Here is a 21141-nt window from a genome sequence, read left to right as displayed (position 1 = left end):
TTGTACCACTCGTTTGCGCCCTGGCGGCTCCCATAAAGAGGCTTGAGTAGCTTGCACACTAGCTGCTTGCCCTTCAAGCATTCAGGAATGGTTCGGAATAGGTCGTACATGGGAGGGAGTTCCATATAGATCGTTTCCTTGAGTTCCGCTTGCAGGTAGGCATTTTTGACATTGGCCTGTTGGATTGCTGAGCCCTTACTGGCTGCAACAGACAGCAGGATGCGGAGGGTCATGAGTCGGACAGTTGGGGCGAAAGTTTCATGGAAGTCAATGCCGTATATTTGAGAGAAGCCTTTGAGAACGAGGCGTGCTTTGTAGCGTACGATTCTGTTCATCTCGTCCTTTTTGGCTCGAAAGGTGTACCGGCATTTGGCCACGTTGACACTGTGTGGCCTGGGAATTATCTCGTAAGTTCCCAGGGCTTCGACTTTGTCCAGCTCATCTCCCACTGCTTGCTTCCATTCCCTTGCCTTGTCTCCTTTCAGTGCCTCCTGCAGGCTCTCAGGCTCTCCATGACTCGTTGCAAGTGCAAACATCTGTAGACCAGCAAACCACTCTTCCTCCTTGGCTTCAAGCTCTGCCTTTGACTCGGTGCTCCTTTCATCTTCAATGATAAGGGTGTGCTTGGTCGCAGATTGCTTTGACAGTCGGTTATCATTGTAGAATCCATCTGATTTTCTTCCGGAACGACGGCCTCTGCCGAGAGGTTCAGGATCCTCTTGATTTTCGGCGTCATCTGTGATTTGGATGCGTCGCTCGTGTGGAGCAGGATTGGGACTGTCGGGAGGTGGTGTGAGCGGTGATAGTGAGCGTTCATGAGGTATATCTGGTATGGCTTTGGGCATTTCAGGTTCGTCTGCTTGACTTTTGGGCTTCGGGCTCAAGTCAGGAGTGGCTGGATTGGGGTTTGTTACTGTCTCCCCCTCAATCTTGACATCTTCGGGCTCGAGTGTCTCTTTGTTGTCGAAGTAGATGTTTCTTTCAATACTGACTCTTCTTTGTCCAGGCCAGTACACTCGAATACCCTTGGATTCTTCGTCAAAGCCAACGAAACGGCCGGCATCTGCCTGGGGTTGGAGTTTGCTTCGCCCGAGCTTCTTCACCCAGACAGTGCACCCAAATTCGCGCAACTGAGAGAGGTCAGGCTTCTGGTGAGTCGCCTTCTTGTGTGGGGTGATATTGCCCTCTAACGCGCTGTGGGGTGTCCTGTTCTTTAGCCATACTTTGTGCGATACAGCCTCGGCCCATAGATATGGTGGTAGCCCTGCTTTGATAAGCATAGCTCGAGCACCTTCAAGATGCGAGCGGTTGCCACGCTCTGCCATTCCGTTGGATTGGGGTGAGTCATGGACAGTCAAATGGCATGCCGTTCCAGCGAGATCGAGGTGGTCTTTGAATTCCTTGCTCATGAACTCTCCCCCTCGATCTGAGCCAAGTATCCGTACGTTCTTTGCACCACGTTGCACCTTTGCCCAAGGCTCATACTTCAGGTAGTGTGAGTATGATTCAGACTTCTTCTTCATGAAGTAGACCTTTTCCTCCCATGATGAGACGTCCTGGTAAGTGTTGCTGTACTTGTGACCGCCGATTGACTCAGTGTCGGCAGGTCCCCAGACATCTGTCACGACTTTGTCGCCATATGCTTTTGCCGTTTCGTTCCCCAGACTGATCTTTGGGAAGGGCTTTCGGGCGGCTTTAGCTTGAATGCATGCCTGGCAGAATCCAACCTTGGTTCCTAGATCGACTCGGATACCGAGCATTGAACCAGATTTTGCCATTGTGATGAGAACAGCTTCACTTGGATGGCCCATGAGGTTGTGAAATTCCCTCATGGTTACGAGGCGTTCAGCTGATGCGGCGATGGAGGTATTGGGCATGGGCAGAGGTGCTCTAGGAGCAGTTATGCGGTACAGGCCTCTGGTCACTGGGATGACACCAATTGTTTTGCGTTTTGGCTGTGGGCTTTGTATAGTGCAGTTACCATCCTGAATGGTGAGTGCATATCCACTTCGATCTAGGCAGCTGACTGAGATGAGCGTGAATGCCATGCTAGGCGAGTAGTAGGTATTATGGAGGGTGACGGGCGTTGGCTTTTGATTGGGTCCCATTGGTAATTGGGTAGGATAGTCTCCTTTACCCGTCGCGCTGAACGTTCGACCATCTGCTGCCTTGATGGGGATTGGCTTAATGGCAGTGAAGTTCTTGAATCGCTCGCGGTAGCCAGTGAAATGGTTGCTTGCGCCGGTGTCGACAATCTCGCAGATCGTGTCATCACCCAAGGCTGCGAGGGCTTGTGCTTCCTCTTGGTAGTCAGATGTGCACTTGAGGATGGGGGTGTTGACTTCTAGGATGGCTGCGAATCCGTGGTTTACGGGTGTTTCATCATCTGCCTTCTCTGCTGTGTTGGCTTGAGTCATCTTTTTAGCCTTGTCCCATGGTGCTTACCCTGCTTTGCCTCCCCCTTTTCTATAGCAGTCCCTCTCGATGTGGTTGTTATGGCCACAGTTGTTGCAGTGCAGACCGTTATTGCTCCCTTTCGCTTCCTTCTTCCCAGTAGCCTTTCCTTTACCCTTTCCTTTCCCTTTACTGTTGCTCGAGAATAGTGCCGAGTTCTGTACAGACTCGTCAATGTCCTTCTCGACTTGCCTTCGGTCAGCGGTCTCTTGGATTCACTGAATCAGGAGGCTACTCGATACGGGCTTGCCAATCATCTGTGAGGCGACGTCGAGTGTCTCAAGTGTGGGTCTGTAGCTTGTTGGGAGTGATGTTCGGATGTAGGTGGCATAAGAGTCGTCACTGATGGACTTCCCCATTGCGGCGAGTTCTTCTCTCATCCTCGACATGTTGGTGAGGTGGATTCGGATATCTCCGTCATCAGAGCAATGCTGGTTTTGGAGCTTGTTGAGCAGGTTCTCCTGTGTCGAGATGCCTTTCTCTTCGAAGATGGAAGTGAGCTTCTTCCACATTGCGGCGGCGGTGGGTTCGTTTTTGATCTGCATGAAGGTCGACGTGCTGATTGTCTCGTACATCATCTCGCGGACCTGTGCCTCCTTCTGGTCATATGCATCCTGAAGAGTCAGTTGCTTTTCAACTTCGTCATCGGATAAGGGTGCGAGGTTTCCTGGTAGGTAGTAGTCTCCGTTTATCTGTCATCTCCATGGGCTTCTTAGCGGTTCCATACAGGACTCGTTTAAGTCCTTTGGATGTGGCCACATTCGGAATCCGTTCCTTGTATAGGATGTAGTTTGTGCCATTGTCTTTTAGACGGGGCAGGTTGAGGAGTTTGACAGTAGAAGTAGATGAAGACATGTCACCGGGGCCCATAACCTGTTGAGCAGTGGACCGGGGATAACTGGGAGGACACGGTGGCGAACGAGTGAGACAAGACGAGCACGGGGAGGATCGGACTGTAAGGACAGAATAGAATGTATATCTTAGCGGGCGGTAGGTCGCTAAGTATGGATGTACAATACCTGTAAGGACAGAATAGAATGTATCTACTACGAGTCAGTAAGGTAAGGTAATGAATAAATGTAATGTACTCACATCTTAGCGGGCGGTAGGTCGCTAAGATGTGTGGCTGTGAAAAAAGCGAAAATTGACTGTATCGGTAACTAATTAAGAGTCCGTACGACTGTACCTGCAGTCATGGCTCGTACTCTCAACATTAAGTATCCTGGCAGACGACAGAGGACACTAGGACATTCGTTCTCGGCGGTATCCTCAATACGGCTTGCATCCGCAGGCCCATATCGAAGTCCCGAAGAGGAATTGCCGGTGATAGTACGAATCGAAACGCACTTCCAGTGTTGATATTCGGCTCGATATACTCGTACGCGTGAGACGCAATAAACAAAGTATATTCTGTGTGCGAAGGTACAGGGACTGTCTTCTGATGAGACAAGAAGAGTCCGGATAAGTACTAGGGTGAATTTTGCGGGGCATCCATCGAGATAGGTGCTCCCTGAGCAATCTGCTATATGCATAGAACGAGGAGGGGAGGGCCTCTACTGTGCTTTTAACAAGATCAATTTTGCCTTTCCTTGAAGAGCAGTCGAACGTACATGGACGAAGTTAACTGACGAACCAATACACGCGCGTATACTAGGCCTCTGGTCGGTTGGAACTCTTAAATCTTGAGGTGACGTTGAGCGACAAAAGAACACGGTAGAATCAAGCAACGCACCTGTAGCACTTCAGATTCTCAGCGAACAGTTTTAGTACCACCACCCTCCCACTATCGTCCTACGAACACAAGGCATTTTTGAAGATCATTCTCGTCGTTTATTTCGTGATAGAACTGAGCTAAGGGTGATGGGAGACCCGACAAAAACTTGTAATGTGTTGCAATTACGGTGTTCTTTATGACCCCGGAGTTGTGTAGTTGTTCGACGTTGCTGTTGTCGACGAGTAGGCTTATGCTGAAGTGCAAGGTGGTAGCAGAGTGAGGTGAGCGCGTGTCGTGCTGAAGGAAACGCGACAGAGTCGAGGAGAAACATTGTGGTACTGGTAAGAGCGAAAAAGGGAAATCAGTGAATTTCGAATCGCATCACCCGAAATTCACAAATTCCTTCCATGCTCATATTACTCTTGGCTTGCTTCAAGCATCAAACGGTACCACACCATCCTAGGCTAAGAGCTTGTGAAATGTTTCCTATCCCACTCTCTCTGGGCTATGTCCCGTAACTGCGTTTTGATAATCTTCCCCGAGGACGTATGATCTGCAGCTCAATCTTCGATACAAAAACATCTACAGTTAAGCAACACAGTACTCACCGAAACCATGATCATATAAAATAATCATCACCGGAACGGCAAATTCAGGTACCCTTCACAAATGGTTCATGTTCAGGAGAGTCCAAATGGTAAGCATACTCACAGTTTCTTGGCAATCACCATAAGCTTCTCCTCGTCGATTAATCCATCATACCCAGGCCTGAGGGTAACCAACGCTACAGGTAACTCCCCCACATGCTCGTCAGGTACGCCAACTACTGCCGTTTCCAATACACCCGGTTCGGTGTACAGGGCATTCTCGACGAAAACGGAATCCTATGTATTCGTTCGTTGTTGAGATATCGATAAGGTATACCACTGGCAAGGCAACTCACTACGTTATAACCATCCCTAATGACGATATCTTTAATCCTGTCTGTGATGTAAACATAACCGTCTTCGTCCATTCGTCCCAGATCACCGGTCATCAGCCATCCATCTCGAGTCATGACCTAGATCAAAACTTAGTCGCCACAGACAATGGCACCTGCAAGCGAGGAATTGCACCTGATCGGTAGCAGCTGCAATGAACGTGAGCCTGTGTACCAGTGAAATAAATGGCCTCCAAACCAACCTTTATCACCATAATACCCTTTCATCACATTCGGACCGCGAAGCCAAACCTCTCCTACTGCTCCAGGCGGAACTTTGACGCCATCTTTCATTATCAGAATCTCACCGACAGGGAACACCAAGCCGCTGCAGTTGAAACAGCTTAGATACAAGATAAATAGAACAGAACAGACTCGGACTCACCAGCTATCTGGCCGAGCATCATAATCCGGTCCACCTAGGAACAGATCAGCCTGAGGACGACGTTGTTTGAGAGAGAATATTCTCACCGAAGCCTATTGTGGTAGCATTCGTCTCCGTTAGACCATATGTTTGGAATCTAAGTATAAGATGACAAAAGTTAGTGCCGATTACTGGAGTGAAAGTTGGGACGCACTCACATGGTGGCGAGAGGGAAAGCCTGTTTAAACATCTGAAGGTGAGACGCTGCAACGGGTGAACCTCCATATATGATGCGTTTTATCGACATTCTAGATATCGTGCTCTCAGCGAGCTCTCTAATGACTGAGGTCATGCTGCAACACTGTTAAACGATGTGGACAATGAAAACCTAAGCACGAACCCGCTCAATTGAGTGATATTTTCCGTTTTACAGAGTCTAGGATGAAGTATCAGTTAGTTACCATAAGCCATACTGAATGAAATGCACTCCGCAGCTGCAAATATCGAGTGGGAATGAGAACTTGAAACACAAGCAAAGTCAATTCTTGCCTTCACGCGTGTTCCATGCGCGTGTTAGAACAACCTTATATCCTTGAAGAGTGCCCACCATCTGAAGATGGGTGAATATTATGTCGTTGCAATGCCAACTGTCCGTCTTACAGTCGAGAGAATTGAAGGGGTCTGCGATAGCATTCTTGGAATCAACAAACCTTCCTGAGGACCTGCGCTAGGTGTTGGAGGGAACGGCTCCCCTCGTCGAAGACAGTCTCTCCCTATCAACAAAACCGCCTAATACAATTCATGAGAGGAACGAAATGCTTCACAGAAAAGAGGACATACATTGAAAAGGGGAGTCAACAGTGCACGTTGCGAGCTCAAGACACCCTCTTAAGCAGAGCACAGAAATTGATAAACAGCACAAGCCGCCGATCCAACGAAATCTACGTACTTGGTAAGCCAGTGGTCCCCGACGTGAAAGTAATTATCGCATCATCTTCCGGTGAGATTTGAAGATCGTCACTGAGCACATTTCCGGGATCTTTGTTGTACCCGGAGAAGACTGTACCTCAAACGTCCATACTTTCCCAGTGACCCTTACCCTCGTGATCCTCGAGTACGAGATATCCTGATGCAAGCTTAAGCTCGGCACCAATTCGTTCGGCTCGCTCGGGGTCGAGGACGATCAGTGTGCACTTTGTGAGCGTAATACAGTGTCGGAGCGGTTCCAATGGCATTAATCTTTTGGTAGGATCAGAGAATGAACAAGGAAAGCATGTGGCAAGTTGATTTCACATGTTCACAAGAGCGGTGACAGCACCCAGAAGATCTGTGTTATGGGATCGGGACCTCGTTATTGATTGAGATGGAAGATGGGACACACGGCAAGCCCAAAATACAACCAAGTAGTTTGGACAATTTCGAGAGCAGATCGTTACCCGGTCACCTGCGCTGAGAGTGAGTAGTTGGTGGTGCCACAAATGATAGAGTACCTTTACCTTTCTTAACGCCGTAAACATCTCTGAAGATGGCCGCACATTTGACTGCCTTGTCCAGTATCTCCCTGAAGGTGTGACGTTCTCCCTCATATACTATGTAGGTTTTGTCAGCGTGCTTCCCGGTCGAATGTAAAAAGAATTGTCGTAGGGATGGCGAGAGGTTCTTCCAGACCTTCATGTCCCTCCCGTTACTGATCTATATCACATTTTGACCTTGAAAAAGAGTGGAGCAGCACCAAGTACGCACACGAGTTTCAATTTCGAGCAGGCTTCCTGTGCCTGTCAGTATCCTATCAGCTGGCATTTTCGCAGATTAGCATGCAGATGTCCTGGAGATTTAGCACTGCGCTCACCTTCCTCGATAGAGCAGTGTGGAGTCCATGTTTTGCTGTCCGTCATGATGGATGTCGACGAGGAATGGTCACGGCCATCTCGGGGAGGGCCACTTGAAGCCTATTCAACCGGATTTATAACAAAGGTCTCGTGGAACTCATATGTCCATCACTCATGCTAGCGTCATCAGCGCTCCGTGCGGCCTTTGCAGTGACTGTCGTATCCCCACAGCGACATCATCCTCATCTACTTGCTTTGCTGGATGCGGCTCCATCTATCCCAACCCTGAGATCTCAGGACTAGAGATGTCAGTACCCGCGTTTGCTGAGAATCGAGTTGCCTCATAAATATATGTATATCTGTTGAAGTATATGGAGATACAACTGGTCAAGGCATCATGTTCTTCAGCCAATATTCGTGATACAACGGCTTTACCTTTCGCGGCACACTCTGATTTGGGTCAGAAGGCGGGATTCAGCAAGAGTTGGGCTGGGATTGACGCCTAACTGGACTCGAAGGGTGATAGTACCAGGTCGGAACGCGCTTCCTGTGTTACTATTCGCTTGACATACTTGTGAGAGAGAATGAACGATGTATATTCAGAGAGCGAAGACACAAGGACTCTTTCTGATGAGCCAAGGGGAGTCTAGATAAATGCTAGCGTGTTTTATGGACCATAGGTCATCTGCGACGTCATGCGATACCCTAAGAAAGTGCTTTCGACAAGATCGAATTTGCGTTTTCTTGAGAAGCAGCCGAACGTGGACGAAGTTCACTGACGAACCAATACGCGCATATATACTGGGCCTTTGTGGTCGATTTGAGCTCGTAAATCTTGCGGCGATATTGAGTAACAAAAGACCACGGTAGAACCGAACGACGCACCTGTAGCTGTTCCAATTCTCAGCCAACAGTTATACTCCCACCATCATCGTACGAACATAATGCATTTTTTACAATCTTGCCGTTTCTTTCATGACGCGTAGACCCAACAACATTGCGCCGCGAGAACTTCCTTGTTCGATGTCGCTATTGTCGACAAATAGGCTTATCGCAGAGTGAGGCGAGCTTGTGTCATGCCGAAGGAAATGCGAGAGTCGACTGGTAGCTGGTTACAGCGAAAGGGAAATCAGTGAATTTCAAACCGGGTCACCAGGTATTGATGGGAGTTCCTGTTGGGATATGCGGATCTGGCCTCGGGACTAGAGATATTCGAATCAACAGTAGTTATCAAGTCCGCGTTTGCCAAGAATCGGGTTGCTTTACAATTATATGGAAGTATATCTATTACAGTACAAGGGAGATACAGCTGATCAAGGCATCATGTTCTTCAGCCAATATTCGTGATACAACGGCTTTACCTTGTCGACATGGACCACCTGAGTAATAGGATCACCGAACTCGCTGTCCGGCTCGTGGAAGTTTACCACCTCAAAATCCACCATTACCATCTGCATATCCTCACAGTCTGCCTCTGAGAGCAACGGGCATCCCTCTGTGGAGCAGAATGGCCCTTCGTGGTGCCTGGGACGCAATATCACGGTCCTGGGTTGCATATCTAGCTGTTCGACCCCCAGCGCATAGATGCTGAAGTAAAGCCGGAGGGCTGCATCAATGAGAGTGTCTTTGTGCGTGCTACACAGTGCCCCTGATTTTTCCCGAGGAACGAGGTCCCGGATGTCCCTCCCTTGGATGTACTCCAACAAGATGACGTTGACAGTTCTATCGCGCTGAGCGGGTATGGGAGCTATGAAGTGCCCATAGAAGTGCGGAACCTTCGTGTCATAAAGACTCTTGAGACGTTGGTATGCCTGTGTCTCCCGCGAGACGTATAGATCGAGCAAGATGAAAGGATCGAAGTATTCTGCCTCTTCGGAATCGAAATAAACGGGGTCATAGATTTTTGCGACCATGGTTGATGGGTATGCGGCGTTGGGTGAAGAATCCTTGACATGAGCTGTCCAGACGTGGGCGATACGGTGAGTACTGGAGATGAGCCGCTTATCAAGGACAAGGGAAACCTTAGCGGACGTGGTCGGAGGAATGGGAACTCGGCGAGCTAGGGAGGCATCGAGGCGATCTGCAATCTGGGTCATGACCAACGCGTCCTTCGCGTAGAAGCCCCGGTCATTTTTGGGACAATCTGGTGGCGGATGAGGATACAGCTGCAGGGAGGCGCCAGGGAAGTATGTGCTCTCTAGACTTGGGACGGTGTTGGAGGTTGACATTGAAATGACTGCAGGACCCTGACTACAACCGTGCCGGCCGGCTGCTAATGCTTGAGCGGCATATCGGCATCAGACGTCCTCAACATCAACGCCATCACCTTCAATAGCCTCAGCAGCCTTCCTTGGGAGCAACCTTGACGGTGACGACATTGGTCGACTTTGCGTGTGTGGATCTTTGCTTTGACACTGTTGATGGCAGCCGCATATCCGGCATCTCTTGCGCACCAACTGCACCCAGTAACCGAGGACGTCAAGGCAGTCGTAGGACACACCATCTCACAGGTGCATGGGCACCATTAGACTTGAGCGTTTCAGTCCGCCACCCGTCAAAGCCTCACATCTATTATCCTGACGCATATCGTGGCTTGTATAGCGCCTCAAATGCTGGGAGTACTAGGTCATTGCAATTGAAGTCGGACGGAGAGACGGAGGGATCAATTCGAATACGACGCAGAGGCGTATCAATTCATATGCTGCACCCTCGCAAAGACGCTGGAGGCAGACTGCATTTCCTTCGATGACTATGAGCCTCAGATGTGGTAGACTCGCTGGGGAAAATTCCTGCCGTGCGAATTTATGCTGGTCTTTGTCGCCTGCTCGTTTGCATCCTGGAAGAGGATAGCAGAGACTCGAAAGCAGGTAAAGCAGCGTTCATCGGTGGTGTCGTTTTTTGTAGTGGTTTGGTGGCGTTGAGGATTTTGTCGTATTGGTGATACACGAAGAGAAGAAAGTGGTGAGTACTCTATATTATTCCTGCATATCTTCTCTGATTTCGATGCTCAGATTTCAACCATCCACTATTGCCGTGATCTATTGTACGTGCCATCTACCTTACCTGTATCCTCTGCTCTAAGTTTCCTTCAGTGTACATATCTAGAAGCCTCTGTATTCGCCGCTGTTGCCGTATTGTGGACACTGCTATATGCTTCGCGTTGACTGCTCGAAACATGAACCATACACGTCCGCAACCCTCTGAAACGCCGAAGAATCGAACTATTTCGCTCAAAATGATCTGCTGCTTGTCGGATTTCACCAGGGACCCCAGCAGTCCGACGTTCGTAAACCTTGCATTGACATTATGTGGAAGACGACTGTTTACGTCCATCGTTCGAGTACCAACACTACCCTTATCAATCCAAGATTCCTGTGGAAGTATTTCAGAGTCTATATCCATCCCTTTCTTTGTACTTTTCATCATCTTTGTGATTACTATGGAATACAAGACTGGTACGCTCCGGTTATAAGCAATAGCCGGTATTTGCAATGCTAACACCTGCCATGTATAGCAATATGACCCCGGAAACTTATCTGTAGCCAAGTATAGCATAACATTGAATATCATCTACATAATATTTATTTTTCCTTTCCGCTGGGTAATCAAAATTCCCAGTTTTGTGCTTATGGCAAACTTGGCATTCCATGATTTGAAATGAGCCTGTGGGTTGTACATAGATACATTGTTATGCTTTTCGTAGTTCTGAAATGCACAACTGTACAGGTCATAGATTATGGATAGTAAGTAATCTATGTTAATCTTGCATCCATAACCTTCCGAGAAAACAAAGACCCATATGCTTCCAAAAATGAAATGTTTCAATCAAGTTTCCACCATATGTCTTCATCGTTGGCGAGTCGTTTCTTTATAAAGGACATCAATCAGTGCAATTCAGCTTGAGCCTTGGGTTTATGGGACTAAAGCGCAGCTGATCAATGGTTTTGAGGGGATCAGTATTCGGACAATTTTTTCTTCGATCTCTTTGCCCAGGAACTGATAGCGGCATGATCAAGTACCTGAAGCTATGGTTGAAAAGTTCTTAGAGCTTTTCAGGCGAGCTGCAATTATGGATGATGCCATGTTGATGACATCACATGAGACAATATGTCAACCAGTAGAGTGCAATATCTTTGAATTCGATAGATTGTGCAATATGTGCATCAAAATCCGTGGTCGTTATGTATACTAGGTCCAAAACGAAATTCCCCTTGTTCACTGCTAACTGGCATAAATAGGTTGAAACAGGTGACTTGCTGATTTATTTGAAGACACTCAATTTCTGAAGACACTCCACATTTAGATAAGAGATTCTCCATACCACATGGTCCTTTGTAGAGTAGCTGTGCTCATACGTGTTCAATTACTATAGTTTTGGAAATTAGGTTCAATCGGAACTAGGGGAATATAATTCTTTACAGATAAATCTCTAGCCATAGTAAAGAACAGGATGGCAGCCAGAGCAAGTACTACCAATTGGAAGATCAACAGCATCGCACCTCAAAACGTGTTGACTTTAGGCAAATTGTTTTCACATGGGAAATTCAGACTCAGTTCAGACTCCGATGAAGTAACTGCTCACATCAAAGATCGTTATCATTCATCAATCACTTTTGACTCCTATTGGCTATGTGTACCCAAAGATATAAGCCCTTGAGTAAATTGGCACATTCTACAATTTGTTTCATTCTCACAGGGTTTCTCAGGGCCAAAAACTGTCCCTTTATTCCGATTCTCTCCAGAAGATGAGGAGGATCAAGATAACGTAGCTGAAGACTGTTCACAAGATTCAAGCCCAGATGAACCAGATTTCCCTGTTCCGCCGAAGCCATCTGCCATTTCGAGACCATTCCATACTGGAATCGAAAGAAGGGACAAGTGCAAAACCCAGGCAGGTTCAATTTTGACTGTCTTCGGTCATCTATTTTACCAGTTGCAGGATGAATCGAGTTCATCAAAAGAAATCATGTATTCGTTGCTGAACTTTCAGTCTTTGCAATCACCTAAAAACTTGCTTGCCTCAGCAAATTCGGAAACAGCATCTGACGGTGAGCTGCAAGCAAAGGATCCTGATGAGTTGTTTGTCCTTCTCCAATGTTATGAATCTTTGCCCATGCCTTGCAGAATACTAGTGTACCCGTGGACTACAACAGGTGGTGTGAATATTAGCAACAGTGATCTGAGTCGGTTATCACCTGGAGAATTTTTGAACGACAATCTCATAGAGCTCGGATTACGGTGTGTGACTTGTAAACCACCCGTTTCAATTTTTACAAATATCTTTAGGCTGACGTATGAACTTCTGCAAACTGGCAAGCCCTCCGTTGCAAAAGAAATTACTATTTTTAGTCCTTTTTGGTTCCCAAAGTTCCAGAAGTGAGCTCTTATCAACATCACTGGGAGCCGTGCTTATATATTCTCATAGGAATTACCAAGACATCCACCGTTGGACTGCAAAGTTCGACATATTCAAGAAGAAATACTTGATTATACCAATGCATGAAGAGTAATTTTCCTCCCTAGCTGCTTCAACTGTGACTTGACAACGTATATAGTCTTCATTGGTACCTCGCCATTATTTGCCATCCCGAATATGCACTGCTAACGAATCAAGAACACCTTAGAAACGGTGAAAATCAAAACTTGTCCGAAAGCAATGACCACAGGTAAGTCAGACTAGAACTGTGTGGTTCATTGTAATCACATCGATCCAGAACGATTATTTTTACCCTCGATTCCCTTGGTTATTCGCATTGGAGCGAAGCCAGCCAATTAGGGAAATTCCTTGCCCTTGAAGCCCTCGACAAGAAGGGGTTGCAAAATATAACGGAGGCGATTGGTCAAACTGTCACTGTAGGTCCCAGAACACATGCCAATCACTGGCTTAACGCAAAAGCAGGTACCCAAACAACCAAACTTTTCTGACTGTGGATTATACATGATGCACTTTGCCACAAAATTCATGTCGGATCCTGACAAATTTTACAAAGTCATGGTAATCATTCTCACCTGTCATCCTCAACTCATTCACATAAGACATTATCAGTCAACTTCAACCCTTCCGACTGGCGTTGATCTGAAGACTTTTTGGGACAATGAAGAGGTTCCTGGCTTGCGAGCATCTTTTCAGAATGAGATCATTGATCTCTCCAATAAATGGTTCATTATGATGGCAACGCAACCTCCAGTAGCAGCAGATTCATGCGAAAGTGACGTCGAGATAGTGGAGCAGACTGGATTAGCTGTTGGTCTTAAAAGGAAGCCTAATGAAGTGGATGACCCGGAGGAATCACACCGTGAGCAGAAGAGAAAATGTACATAGACAAAGGTGTCTATCATATGGATATCAGGTACCTATCTCCCATTGTCTCCAGTACCTAAGAAAGAGCATAGAATTTTCTTCAGTTTTCTACAATATTTTGTCACATCTGTTTGCCTGCGAGAAAGGACAGAATATTATAAAGGATACTACAATCTATGAAATGGTATCATAGAATCAATTTAATGTGAATCTGGTAACACAAGCTAGCTGTGTTTACCACCTACTCCATCAGTCATTTCCTACGCTCCGACTGGCATTCTTCAACTTCCTTTCTCGACTCTCCTCAACTTGATTTTTTTGTGAATGCTTAGCTACATACACGTTCACGATGTCTTACAAGGTTCTTTATTTTTCTTTCTTCCCTTACAATACACCTACGGTAGAGAACAACTTACCACATGTGATTGCGTATAGCAACCAACACAGCAGATGTTTGACTGAGCCCCAGATAATCATCCCTTGCCACAGGCAACTATCATTGATTAACAGTACCTTTGAGAGAAAATTGAGTGACCATCACTAACCACAACACTGTATTCTACACATGTTACGACACCTACTCCTAGCAACAAATGACGCAAGACCATGGCAAGATGCTCCTCCCCTGTGGAATGTAGCTCGAGCCAACATCTTGAGGTGCCTCGGGCATGCGAGGGGGAGGATTCATGTTTTGCAGACAGTCTCCTCCCACCTCCACACTGGAGGACAGTCCTCACACACTTTCATCCATAAGCCTGTACTAATGTACAACCTCCGCAAGTGCTACGTAGATGCCACACATGGCTATGTAATCCCCGATCTACAACACCCTGCGAAAACCCCCCTCACACAACTCGACCACTATCCAAGGTGACTACCTTCGGGCCTCCCAAGGCCACAAACCCATCTCTCCCAAGTACAGCCCGCCTAGATATCACTCTCTCCTGCCCCCCCCTCTTTTCACGACATGCTGATGTGCTCGGTAACGGGCAGCGCGCAAATGAAACAAGCATCTAGATCATCAATCTAGATACTAAATCACATACACACACACACAATCACCAATGTATATAAGTTCGAGGGTGAGTACAATAGAAGCACTCACAATGTACTTAGATTTAGATAATCTAGTGGGGTTTTGTCTGAAAACAACTTCAATTCTTCTTTCGATGTGTTTTACACAAAGTACACTAGTCCGCGATAGCAGGGTTTTATGAACTTGTTTTGTAAGGTATAGTCGAGCAAGTTATGCTCGTTTCGACGTTGTCTAGAAGAGCTTCTAGCGGACACTTCAAATAATCAAACAACCAAAGACTCTGAGGTCTACAAAGAGTGCAAAATCACTCTACAAAGAACGCTCAGGTTCTGACTTCAAGTACAAGACTTGCAAAGAGTACACAGACTCTGGAGTTCCTTGAACTTGACGATTGTTCGAACTTAAAGCATTCTAGGGCTTATTTTACTTCAACTAGATGAGGTCTTTTGACTTAAAGTCGACTCAGCATGTCTAGATCGCTAATCTCGGAGAGAGAGAACATGAGGCCTTTGTCCGCAGAGCAGTTCAATTAACTAGCAAGGCACAAGTGCAGGGATGGCTCTACTTCCTACTTAACTCTTCTAGATTACTGTAGTCGCCCTTATGGGTTGACTTTGGTAACTTAATTCACTTCAGTCGAGGATATGCAATAAAACCAGTGATTGATTAGGTAGCTATACAGGCTACTAGCACAAATGCGGGGGAATGCTTTCCTGCCATTATGCGTCTAGTCGCTGCTAATTTATACGATTCGTGTTCTAGGTATAGGAGCCCGTATCTACAGTAATTATGGTACGAGCTTTGGAATTAATACAAACGGTGAGTCACTATCCTACAAGTATCGCGCCATTCTGTAGTTTCTATTCAGTTCGACGTGACTGCGCCGGGTTATTCTGTCGCCGAGGAGTGCCCTACTAGTCTGTGGGTGCTCCTTCTTCCATCTGCAAGGCTTGCCGCATGCTGTATGTATGGAATACTGTGGTATGCACAGGATCTCGAGGATGTAACCACCGATTGCGATCGACTGCAGGTCCGAGATTATATTCTGTTGATCACTGCGCGATCAAGGTCGGTCATCTCGGTACCCAATGTGGCTATTCATTCTTCCAAGGTTATTCCTTTCCTAGCCTGAGTTGATCTCGAAAGCTGATCTGTTTCTCGACTTAGCAATTTTTCTTGACAGGTTCTTTCTACTTGTCGAGGCGACGAGGCATCTAGTTCATTCCATTCTTCAACTTCTTGGTTTTTATACTCCATACAGATGAGTCCCTGAGATTTGACTGTAATAGTCTTGTTTAGGTGGGGCTTAGCTTGGCGTGTTGACGGCTGGTAGAATTGACTCTTCAAGACATCGTTTCTAAGTCCGTTCTGTACTGCCGTGCTTTCATTCTTTATGTAGTATTTAGCTACCAGCACAAAGCCTCCACTGTAGCTCTCTGTACCGCTTGTAGATTGCATAAACTGATGTAAAATCGCAAAATCTACGGGTAGCCTGATACCAGGCATATCAGCGCTAGTAGAAATTAGTTAGTAAAGTGTACCACCCTCAGTAGATACCACTCGAGACAGACCACAACATAGGATATAGAAACCAGATGTATACATATGCCCTAAAAGGCGTGAATACTATAAATGGGATTTCATGAGAAAATAGAGCACAAGATCGCATCTGCCCATTCAGAGGTATGCCCAGACACATTTCAAAGTGACCTTGAATGTTATATCTCACACCGTTTTATATCTGTCTTCAAAGACTGGAAGGCTGGATTGTGGGTCTTAGTCAGCAATGTCATCGAGCTGGATGATGGTCTTAGTCAGCAATGCCATCGAGCCATCATATGACCATGCGAGTTGAGTGCCATCCTGTGACATCCCAGAATAGAATTCAAAAGATGAACTGGCTCGTGGCCTTTGTCCCCTTCCATGACCACCTATAATGTAGTCTCGTATGCCTGAGCAAAAGAAAATATAACATCATTCACTACATATGCTGTAAGAATTCTCGGATGGACATCTCTATAACGGGTGCCTCGCCCGAAATTTCAGCATCTTCTTCATCAGCTTCGACATCTTCCGCATCGGCATCATCAAGTTCGTCATCACTGTTCAAGTCTGGAATATCAGGTATTGTAGCTTGGTCTGATTGAAGTTTATCAGATTGCTTAGTGTCCGATTTGAAAGATTCTGACCTTGCCCAACCACCTGTTTTGGACCTCCTTGATTCTCGTCGGTTTCTTCTGCTTCGTATGCTCTCGTAGAAGCGACATGCCATTCATCAAGAACAACAATATGGCATTCGTGAAATTTATCCAGCAATGCAAGGTATACATTCCAGATGCACTCTCGGGTTACTTCTGGATGGCCGAGTTCCTCCATAAATACTTCAGCCCACTGCCTAAACGAGTTAGGGACAAGCTGCAGCATGGGGTGATCAGGTGAGGCATAAATTTGCCTCGCAGCTTGTATAGATTCTGGGATGAAAGCAACCTATGAAAAAACGTTGAATTTGGAAAAATGATAGGTGCTTGTAGGTACCTTGAAATCCTGGGCCCCAAATCGCTCAGGAGCTTGTTCAATGAGTAAAGGGACTCCATTCGGTCTTGCCACCTTGCGATTTCATCTTTTCTTTGTCGTGTTGTTTTTGATCACATACAAATTGAGTTCTCGTTGGAACCAAGGGATAAAAAGGAAATGGAATATCAATCTATGAAATCAGCTGAGTCCAGTTCGATTTGAAGCTGTTAAAGAGAAGAGACGTACGCTTCCAGAGGCACCTTCGGGTCATACCAGCCTTGCTCAACACCAAACTGAAAGATTCCTTCATAGCCAAAGCTAAAGTGAGCGCGGAACACACTCCATACGATTTCTGAAGGAATGTTTTTCTTCTCTGCCATCCATCGGTGCTGCAAGGTATTGTCCAAGTCCTTGTCAGCCCATTGGTGCAAGAAGCTATGCGCCCTAGCCAGGTTACCGTTCTCATTGCCCATATCACTTTGTGTAAGAACAGGACTGTCTGGACAAGAGTAAGATAGTGATGCCTTGCAGAAAGGTTTAAAGACCTACGCCCGGTGTGTTCCACTACATCCAGGTAGTATGAACAGATTAAGATGGGATTTGAATTGTTCCACCAGACTCGCATCCACTTCAGGACGCCAGTGAAAGGGTCTATGCCACTGTGAAGGCAGAGGCCAAAGCGATATTTCCACTTGTCATGTTGGTCGACGCACCAGAGGTCATTGACACCAGCACAATAAAAAACTTTTCTGATGAGTCCCTTTCGAATTCTTCAGGACGCATGCAAGGGTTCCTTCAAATACACCCATTCCTTGATTACGTCTCTTCCCTTTCATTAAGAATTGTACCATTAGAAGAATTTAAAGACTCACCTTGAAACTCACACATTGTGGTCGATTCTTAGATGCTTCTTCATTTCGAAATAACCTGCCTTAGGGAATTGCTCCCGCATTTCGTCCAAATGTTCCAAGACAGTCTCAACAGTATGCTTTTGCTGCTATGTACTGAGGAATCCTAGCCTTTTTCTCATCCTTTTGAAGCTGGAAAGGCTGGAAAGAAACCATTAACGGATCCTCCAGGCGAGAACTTCAACATACCCCAAGGTATACTTCGATGTATCAAAAACTTTCTGGAGTTCTTCACACAGAACGGTATCGGTTACGTTGCCCTCCATCAGCCAAAGCTCTTTCAGTCTCGGCAAAATTATTTCATCTGGTACTTCACCACAGTCAATGGAATGAAAAGAAAATTTACGACAACTCACCAAGTGGAAGGTGTTGATTGGGCATGATGAGAAACAGGTATAAATGTGGATACCCGAAAATCGCTTGTTGTCCTGGCCTAGATCGGACGTAAATCTGGAAAAATCAAGGAATATCTCTTATTCGTGTTTGTCTCTGTGATGTGAAATGGAAGCATGCATAGACACTGACAGTTGTCTCATCGTTAGGGTCCTGTTATTCTGACACAATGAATGGCCCTGCATCATTGGACAAGATTTTCTGGGATATCCGGTGACACTCGTTACAATTTCGGATGGAAAATATCGGCATCTTTTTATATGAAGTGGAAATGTTCGCCAGGCCAAGAATATCTTTCACTAAAAGATGAAATTATTTCATTCTGGCTGAAAAACTGGTTGAATTTGGGCCCAGCAATGTAGTCTTTACCATAATTAATTAACCATTTTAAGACGGTATGACAATGCGCAAAAATGGGTATATAAAGCACACTTTCATTGTGGAGACCGCAAAACTTTCATGAGTGAAAACACTTCCAGTTCTCAAGCAGAGACTTGTGTCCTCTTGTCTTGCTGTGTTGGCGTGCTTCTGCTCTTCACGGGTAAAGCCTCTTCTGAGTATTTTCACGACGTTCAGTTGACAAAATTCAAGGCTTTTATCACTCTCACAGACTGCTCACAGCCATCACCTCGAAGTCTCTTTGTGCATGCTTAGCAAACCCAGCCTTGCAATTCAGTAACGTCTTTCTTCCACATAGGTGTTCGACCCACAAAGAGACTGATTATGGAACCGAGCAAAATGTCGCTCCGCAGTCCGCCTGCCTTTACCATCTTTATAAAGTGTCCATCTGGGAACTTTGCGCTCGGTAAGTTTTACAAAGTCATTGATCGCGTCTTTGGTGAACTGTTTTTCCAGTCGTCAATGGAAGTTCATCCATTCAGAATATCTTAGAAATTCTAAGACAGAAAGTCTCCAGCAGACAGGATGTTTGCGGTATCTTTTCAAGTCCATTCCATTTGTACATGCATGGCAGATGGCTTCCTTTATCCGCCATGGAGACGCTGGATGCTCTGAACGTGAGCGACCTTTCGACTTTACATTTCCGATCACTGCTGCTAGGGGGTGCCAGTAAGTATTCGACAATATAATGCGCTGGCAGGTACTGACACGTTCCAGGCCCAGTTGATCCGGTCGATCTTACCTTCGCACTAGATGATAGTTCCGATCATTGCAAATACCAGCATTGCAAAAGTCGCAAAGCGAATGGTGATCCATACAAGTTTCAGCCAGGGGAGGAAAAGTTTCAAATGAAGGCATGTTTGTGCAAGGATGGGCCTGCTACGTTGAGGAACCTGGGGACTGAGACCCTGACCTTGACGACTTGTAAATCCTGTGCTGCGCTTGCGTCAAAGAAAAGTATGCCCTTTTGCGCTTTCACCTCTTCCAAGCCAATATTCTTTTATAGAAGCTGCATCACAGCACGCAAGACATCTATCGAAGAAAGATGGAGTGGTGTCATCCTGTAAGTCTTATCCACATGCACAATGCGATAAATCTCATTGGTTTTGTTAGCCCGCCAGATGGCACCACCACCCGTTCCAACGATTCCAGGAATTCACCTGCTCGAAGTAGCCGATGCTATTCTGAAAGTCATTGCATCCATCCCAAACACCCTTTCAATTGATGAAAGTGTCAAGAAGGCCAAAGCAAAAGGTAGGAATGTTTACTGACCTTTTCTTGTTCGGTGAATGTACTCTCTGACAGGAGCTGTGCCGGAATCGAGGTTGCCAGTCGCGATATCATCGTTGCTGAACAAAAATGCCCTTAAAACCAGTTATTCGCCTGCTCATTATCTCTACAATTCTGAGAAGGACAAGTTTCGCAAGCTCGCGGTAGAAGGTCAAGGCGTACTTGCAAAGGTCTTTGTTCAGGTCAAAAGGGAAAATGGGACAAGGAAAGGCATCTCCTTCCACGTAAGCTGTAACTTTGTCACGGTTACACCATTTGACTTTTGGCAGAACATACAATGTGGTGTCACCTTTCCTCCTCTGACTCCCCATGCTGAAGTCATGCAATGTGTGCTCGAAAGCCTGCTTGTTTTAGTACAAGCCCATCACAAAGTGAAGGGCTTCAAGTTCACTACTGACGATTTCTTCATTGTGGACTCTGGGTGGATACCCGTTCTGGAAGGAGATTTAACGAAACCAACAGAGTTGTTTTATAAAGGTATAACCAAAGGGCTCTCAAAGAAGGGCACACCAGTCGGAGGCTTGAAATATTCTCAGAGAGCCCCTGAGAACTGGTATATGGTACTCAAACCCTGCAGCAGCTGAAAGATATGACGAATGGGAGGCTGATGATACTCCAAAGGTATGATTATCATCATTATGTGTCAATTTACGTTGATTTCTTTCAAGTTATCCCCTGTCAAGAATGGAAAGGGAAGAAGCGCGAAGAACCAGAACTTGATTCAGATGTACATTAACTAGGATGCCCCTGTTCAGATATTCATTGATTTTAAACAGATGGATGACCTTTCGGATATCGATTATGTTTCAATTGTTTCCGGACCACCTGAGTCGACCATCTCAGTGAGAGGAGGACATTCTCTTTGTCGCACAACCTAACATCATTCTTTAGGCGAATAGCGAACGGTCCATGTTCCTCAAAACGGGCGGTGGGTGACTTTCCAGTTAAGTCTTACCAGGC

General features: G+C 46.1%; 2 protein-coding genes across 2 annotated transcripts; one reads left to right on the top strand and one right to left on the bottom strand.

Annotated features, from left to right (window-relative positions):
- Window positions 1-16658: 16658 nt before the first annotated feature.
- EV420DRAFT_1655032 (uncharacterized protein) lies at window positions 16659-17974 on the bottom strand (the record flags this gene model as incomplete). The annotated part of the gene is made up of 7 exons (XM_060478834.1): window positions 16659-16816; window positions 16867-17164; window positions 17213-17276; window positions 17331-17381; window positions 17438-17690; window positions 17741-17842; window positions 17905-17974. 7 exons carry the CDS (start codon window positions 17972-17974, stop codon window positions 16659-16661), a joined length of 996 nt encoding a protein of 331 aa, XP_060321443.1.
- A 1256-nt stretch (window positions 17975-19230) lies between these two features.
- EV420DRAFT_1655031 (uncharacterized protein) lies at window positions 19231-21117 on the top strand (the record flags this gene model as incomplete). Its single annotated transcript, XM_060478833.1, has 10 exons — window positions 19231-19297; window positions 19348-19560; window positions 19609-19848; window positions 19898-19954; window positions 20005-20145; window positions 20197-20405; window positions 20451-20734; window positions 20803-20908; window positions 20958-21023; window positions 21073-21117. The coding sequence occupies 10 exons, from the start codon at window positions 19231-19233 to the stop codon at window positions 21115-21117; spliced, it is 1428 nt and encodes a 475-aa protein (XP_060321442.1).
- Between the last annotated feature and the right edge of the window lie 24 nt (window positions 21118-21141).

Source organism: Desarmillaria tabescens (genome assembly GCF_030435595.1).
Source record: "Desarmillaria tabescens strain CCBAS 213 chromosome Unknown EV420scaffold_254, whole genome shotgun sequence".
NCBI classification, from domain to species: domain Eukaryota; kingdom Fungi; phylum Basidiomycota; class Agaricomycetes; order Agaricales; family Physalacriaceae; genus Desarmillaria; species Desarmillaria tabescens.
The sequence above is the reverse complement of the archived record's forward strand: the minus strand, read 5'-3'. Positions and strand labels throughout refer to the sequence as shown.